The 7,146-nt window shown below is 37.3% G+C and overlaps 1 protein-coding gene across 1 annotated transcript; it reads right to left on the bottom strand.

Annotated features, from left to right (window-relative positions):
* Positions 1-336: 336 nt before the first annotated feature.
* LOC100376742 (monocarboxylate transporter 12-like) lies at positions 337-6,603 on the bottom strand. Its single transcript, XM_002739185.4, has 4 exons — positions 6,399-6,603; positions 4,933-5,076; positions 1,554-2,336; positions 337-1,279 (listed from the first exon to the last, which is right to left on the bottom strand). The coding sequence occupies exons 1-4, from the start codon at positions 6,598-6,600 to the stop codon at positions 1,092-1,094; spliced, it is 1,317 nt and encodes a 438-aa protein (XP_002739231.3). The 5' UTR covers positions 6,601-6,603; the 3' UTR covers positions 337-1,091.
* Between the last annotated feature and the right edge of the window lie 543 nt (positions 6,604-7,146).

The raw sequence follows: 7,146 nt of genomic DNA, 5'->3' as shown, positions 1-7,146 counted from the left end.
TATGTTCAGAGCATCTATGTAACAAGTTTCATCAAAATCCAATGAGTGGTTCTTTAGATATCAGTGGAACAGTCATAGAACAGCTAAAAATTAGCTAATTATCATGCAAATTAGGTAATTAACGAGCATGGATTTTTACCAAAACCTAATCAAATCTGCGCATTGGCCCAGAGCATCTATGCACCAAGTTTCATCAAAAACCGATGTATGGTTCTTGAAAAAGCAGTGGAACAGTCGGACACACATACACACATACACATACAGACACACTAACTGCAAAGACTCCCATTTTGTGCTTCGCACATGGGAGTCAAAAATAAAGAAAAGTGACTGAAGTTTTGTGTAAGTCATATTATATTTTGTAACCATTATTGCGAGTCAAACATTTTCTGATCCCCACATATTCACAAATAATAGATGAATTGCAGAGATCATTATCAATTGACAAACATAGTTGAACTCTGGTGACCTTTCCCTTTGATATATAATTCCCTTTATCATAGTTTGTTTCAATATAAATATGCATTGTCATAATTAATTTTGAATACAAACAAGTTTTGGGGTTGAACCAACAGTGGGGAATCAGTCTACCGAATGTCCTTAAAAGATGTAAATATCTTACAAAAACATTGGTGCCTTATTTGTTTAATTATTTTAAGGGACATAATTTCCAGCTTTATTCAAAGTAATTCAGATATTTTAGTATAAAAATAAATGTCTCATTGCAAAAAAAAAGTGCTGCATTTAAATGTGAATAGATTCATAAAACATGCAAGATAACAGAAAATTTTAATTTAATTGTGCACTTGCCCTTATTCGGAAGTAGCAATGCACATCATTTAAAGTAGAGATTTCATGCATATAATCGTAATAGTTATAATCACAAGTAATGTTCAGATATGACCCATCGCGTTTTACATGTATCTTGCAATCAGGATTCACCCTACAGAACAAGACACTCTGACCACGGTAGCGGGCTCCAGGCGAGTATGACGTTACCCTCTGTAGATGTCACTCAAATAGGTGATTAGCATCTCTGGAAAGGTTGCTATTACACCCACACCTTGGGGCCAACTTATTTTTTATCCCAATCAATGTACTGGTATCTGTGTCTGTATCTGTGTCTTTACATCAACATCTACAGATTTCTTCTCTTGATCATTATCACATTTACTTCTAAGGTGGCAATCAATACACAGTAGAGACAGGGTAGAAATTAGTAAACTGCCAGCCAGATAAAATGAAATGTCATAGTTGTCTGTGAAATCATACAACCATCCTATATAAAGTATAAAAATAAAAGTGACACGTGTCAAAACCAAGTATTGTCAGTCAAATGATATGGTGGTGATTTTGTCATCAATATTGAACACCGAATTCAAAAATGTTACTGATTTTTTTCATACCTGATTAATATAATTGAAATGAATGGAGAATACCTAAAGAAGATGTTTGTACCTTTACAAATAATTACACAAGTTATTTCTCTGTCAAATCACAAATTCTAAAACCGAAAAAATTATGATTGAATGTCAAAAGTTATAAGCACTTACCCGCGACTGGAGGACCAAGAACACCACCAATACCCATGAAAAAATTCGCTAAACCAAATCCAGCACCGAGTTGGTCACTTCCCAGCATTTCCCGTACTACCACCGGAATGACAGGAAGGAAAGTGCCTGATGATAAACCTAACACAACACAGTAAATTATCATGGGTTCAAAGGTCGTAGCTGAGCACACTATTAGAGTTGCTAAACCACAAACCACCATTGCACTTACACACAGCTGTAGACCAGTCACAACTGATACTGTATGCAGCAACCATGCATGTGTTAAACGTCCCACCAATGACGCCACACCCATCGCAGATACTAGATAAGCGGCACTGTGTATTTCAATCCCTGCGGCGACAGCACGTGGCAGTAAGTGGACTATAATAGCGTAGTAACCGAACCCCATTATGAACATACAATAAGGAATAATAAAGCGAAAACGACAATCGGTCCACAACAAAGACCAATCAAAAAGATGGCTTATTGATCCACATTTCGCGTACTCCTCGTATGTAGTTATTGGTTCTTGATGTTCTGTACATGTAGCAGGTGGTCGGAATAACGCCGCAGAGACGCAAATATTAAGGTTCATCCCACCAAGCACCATTAACGACCCTCTCCAGCCATAGACTTCAATTAAGCGTTGAAACAATGGAGATAATACGATTATACCAAACGCAACTCCAGAATAGGCTATACCATTGACCATAGCATGACGTCTTTGAAAATACTGACCTAGAAATGATACGCTAGGGCCGAATATCAATCCATAGCTGACACCTACAGGAAAAAAACATCTTTAGGAATTAAATTTATACGATACAGTTGTGGGAATTACCCCAGAATTGCTGTTGTATGTGACTAAGTCTCATGAATAATTCATCCAATCAAAAGGGGATGTTCATTTTGTGAATAAAGAGCCTGCATGCAAATAGCAGACATTTTTGGATCAGTGTAAGCTGTTGCTGGTCATATTATTTAAATGTGTATCTAAATTTCTAACCTTTACCCTAGACAGTGAAAGACATAAAGCTGTGGTCGTTATGTACATTTCTATAAATCAAAATGAATATTAAAATTAAAATTGACCAATCCAGGAATGGTACTGTGACACAAACATTAGTTCTAAGTTAATATTATTGAGAGAGTTCAACATTATTCATCAGCAAGTGCCACATTTTGAGTATGTGGGTGGGTGGTTTTGTGCTCAGCGTAGACAATGTAATTAGCTCTTGAGCCAATCACTATCGAATATTTGAATTTCAATGAAAGCTGATGATCTGCCTAAATACAATTTGTAATAAGGCTACACGATTTAATTTTATGGATGACATCCGCGCGCGCATTAGTTTTCGCCTGTTCTTAAAAAAAAAGAAAAAAAAAAATCTCTGACGACGAGTCTCCACAGATCGGTTTTCTGTCCGGAACTTGCCGACTCACATTGTCGCAAAGCGCCGAATTGTCGTAAAACTCGTTTTGGACTACCTCAAAACCAAACTCCGCACAGTTAGATGCGCGTTACGTAAAGCGAAAAGACCCATGGGAAAGGGATTGCCTCAAAACATGCAAATTTTGCCATAAATGATCCAACATGGCGACCACACCACCAAAATACGTGAGCATTTAAGTTCAGAGGTGAAACGGAGGGATTGTTGTAGACTGGTACGCAATTGACGTTGGCCAGGGAGACGTTTACACAGCTATATGAAAGGTCGGTAGCGGCAAGCGAGTTTCGCCCAGACAACTTTGAGAACATATTGTCCAGAGTGGCTGTCCCGCGTTTCTTCTGCAATGATGAGAGAAATGGGAGAAGAGTGGAGGTGTATGGTGGCCTAAAAGTCCGTCAGGCGACAAATCAGTTCGGTTGCTTTGTCCGCTTTGAAGTCGACAAAACTGCAACGAAAGCAGCAGATTAAGCTCCTTGGCCGAAGTCCCCTTACGGGGTGAAGAAAAGTTTTTTATTATTTTTTTTTCATTTTCTGATTCGGATAATTTGCTTGCACACACATTCAGTAATATTTTGATCATATGACAAATTTTCATCAAGATACATGTACATAATTTTCTGCATCCAAATTTTTGTTGACTCTCTGTTGGTGTTTTTTTTCAATATCGAGCCTCTTATAATTTGTTACATAGTTGAAGTAGTTCTAGAGCATTTGTGTCTACACTTAGTCTATCTGAAGTGTCACTTTAAAAGCTGTAGTTTGAATGTCAAAGAAGTTAATTTCCAGGTTGCTGTTGACAAACTTATTGTTCATTTTTAATTATTTTTTTTTTTTCAATACAACACAGTAAGTTTTTCTTTATTATTGAGTTGATGTGTATGCGTTTGGCAAAGCTAACATCTGCCTTATCCTCTTGCCTTTTCAAAATCAAAGGTGAAGATACCTGTGACAGTAATACAGTACGAAATGTGTACATCAACATGTGCCTCCTACAAATAAAGACTTGTTGTTTTTTTGATACACTGTGGTTAAATTCGTAATAATAGCTCCGTAGTCCTGTGATTTTAGCAGCATTTTTTTTTTTGGCCGAATTTTTTTTTTTCGCCCTCTCGCATTAGTTTTGGGGTCTTCAGAGGATGTCATCCATAAAATTAAATCAGTGTGGCCTAAATATGTTTTTAAGCAAGGCCCTCGTTTTTTGCCTTTCATTGTGAAATGTGTTAATTAATATAAACAAAATATTTCATCGTTTCAATTTCGCAACACTTCTGTGTGGTCAAAATACGGAAAATAATGAACAATTATTAAACAATACTGATATTTATCCTATTCTCAACATTTATTGACAAGAGTATTTTGGATTTCATATAGTTATCTGCGGACCCTGCTGCAAACCTGGTTGTGCATTTGCTTGAGTATGTGAATTGTGCACATGCACATGCATCTTGTCAGCTGCTCTTGCAACACAAGTTTAAATTTCCTCATGGTTTTCTGCATTTTCATTGACAATATTGTTTTGATTGTGGTAGTCATTGAGCTTATCAAACCTGTCCAACATTTCGCATTTTGATGTCCAAATGTGAACCAAATTTGGCAACCAGCACGGTATGCTTGCCTGGTTCGTCCTAGCAAATACACTTTTTCTAGTGTTGTTGGTTCTAGCTATGTACAGATGCCATTGGAGTGGAATGTTGGTGTGATTTGCATAAACTGAGGGGCATATTATCACATGACCAGCTAGCCTCCAATCAGCTTGGCGTATTTGAATATGCGACAATATGACAATATTATATACCAGTAGCCAAAAACATGAAAAAAACAGCCTCTCACAGTAATCCACGGTTCCATAGAAAATATTACAACAACAAACTCAGAAAGCCCAGGTTTTCAGACTGATGACTTAATATAACATAATGATAGACACTTGCCTACTAATATTCCAATACTGAAATAAAGAAAATAAATGCTGGTAGCAAATGAGCTTATGATGTAGCCAGCTGACGACAGAACGCCACCAAATAAAACCACAGAACGACAACCAAATTTCTTAGCTGCTATGTTGGCTACTGGACCTGTGGGGAAAAACAATAAATAGGATAAGACAAACGTTATTATAGCTGAATAGAGATAATAAAATGCATTTTTTTCGAGTGGAAAAATGTAATAAATTAAAAAAATAAAATCTCTGGCTAAAAATAACAAATAGGCTGTTTTAATAAAAAAGATGGTCTGATTTAACGATATATATGTAGTCTTCATTTTATTTTTTCGTGAGGTTTTTTTAACATTTCAAAATTTTTAACATGAACAAATTTATTTCTATGTATAATATACATTCTGGGGAAAAAAAGTCAGTTCATCTTCCAATTGGTTAGCGTGATTGCATTTTTGTTTGTTTGTTAAACAAAGTTTTCACCTCTAATGCTACCTTGTTCAATTTGTAGCCTGTGTATAAACATTCAATAATTCAATGCATATACTTCAGGCTACTACCTTCAAAGGGATGCAGGGCACAAAATGTTAATTCAAAGAATTTTTTCAATATTTCTATCAGAGATAGGGGGAGAGAGAGAAAAAAAAGAGAGATAGGGTCAATATCAATAAAAATCAAAGGAAGCTGAGAAACAACTCCTGTGTTTAATTTCATTATTATGAAAATTAGATATTTAATATTCAGAAATCAACCAAGAACTACCCAGGTTTGTTATCTCAGTCAGGTTGGTTGATTATCCCAAAAGCACATATTGAAATCAGATCTGAGGTACTTATATCTGTGGAAGAGCCAAACATTTACTAATTTATGTAAATTAGTACATGTAATTGATATGCACAGATTCAACTACGGTCATGACTGTGGATTATCCATCCCTGTCCCCGAAGAATTATCAGGGAATGGACATTTCGGTCTTTATAATATATTCTCCGACCCCAGTCAACTTTACCCCAAGTCAACTCGACCCCGTATTAGTGTAGGTATATTGTCGGTGACACACTGCGTGCCACACAAGGCAATGACACTTATATGAACCACAGAAAAGGTCGCGGAAATAATATTTGCGTCTGCAAATTTGACAGGTGTTCTGTTCTGACTACCCGTTTGGGCCTCGGGTAGATAAGATACGCACAAGCCCTGAAGGACGATCGACACGTGCTTTATACGTAGCCATGGGGTTCCATACATGCACGGTTACTAAAACCGTGATGCATACCATGGGAGAACAGAGAGATGGCCAGCCAAGATTCGGCCGTCGTCTCAACATCATTTATATTGACGTATAGGAACGACCAAGAATGGCCTGGCATCAGCGAAATGTGCGAATCGGACGATGAGGATAAACCGAAACAAAAAACAAATCGAGGCCTGCATGCATTAACCCTATCGTTTATTACGTACCTGTTGTCAGGGTGAAGAAAGACACCAATGAACTTATCCAAGACGTCTCCCCGGCACCTACGTTGAAATAAATGCGAAATTGCACAAAAAATGGACCAACCGAAGCGTTGACTGCCAGACAGAAAAACAACACCACATGACATCCACATACAACAAACCATCCATAACCTCCATCTTGAACTTCCTGGTTCTTGCGGTTCATGGCAGTTAACTGATATAAACGGTCTGTACCGTATGGGTTGAGCTATTAGTCTGTCGTCATTGATTGAGACTAGACTCGACCACTTGATTTATAGACCGCAGAAGAGATTTACCGACGACTGCTCTGACGTATGACCTATATCACAGTCCCTCTATAGAGGGACTGTGCCTATATATACTTTACTAAGGGTCGAAGCTAAAAATCTAGGGGGATGAGAGAGGTGTGATGCGTGGTTTTGCACGTCTTTCTTCTGCATTTCGCTTACGCATATACCCCTCCCCTCCACTGTATGTAATGGTGTGCAGATCGACCGCCAACAATTATACAAGTTTCCCCAGAAGTAGCGAGACTCGGATGCAAGCAAGAAGACCACCGTTGATATAGTGTAAAATAAAAAATAAATAAAAGAAAGCTTAGAAAGAACTCCCGTGTGCTGAGAGTATTGAAGACACATTAAAAATTAATTCAAAATTACCTGTACATGAGATATTGATAGAAAAGCTGAAAACTAATTATGTACATCAGGTAACTAATATGAACAGAACA

This window comes from Saccoglossus kowalevskii, chromosome 2 (genome assembly GCF_978046115.1).
Source record: "Saccoglossus kowalevskii chromosome 2, keSacKowa6.1, whole genome shotgun sequence".
NCBI lineage: Eukaryota > Metazoa > Hemichordata > Enteropneusta > Harrimaniidae > Saccoglossus > Saccoglossus kowalevskii.
This window is presented reverse-complemented; position numbering and strand designations above follow the sequence as displayed.

Coding starts and splice junctions, on each gene's coding strand:
- LOC100376742 (XM_002739185.4), bottom strand. CDS start 6,600: ATGAACCGCAAGAACCAGGAAGTTCAAGATGGAGGTTATGGATGGTTT. Junction 2,337..4,932: donor CAGTATTGGAATATTAGTAG/GCAAGTGTCTAT, acceptor TTTTTCCTGTAG/GTGTCAGCTATGGATTGATA. Junction 1,280..1,553: donor TCTTGGTCCTCCAGTCGCGG/GTAAGTGCTTAT, acceptor TACTTTATATAG/GATGGTTGTATGATTTCACA.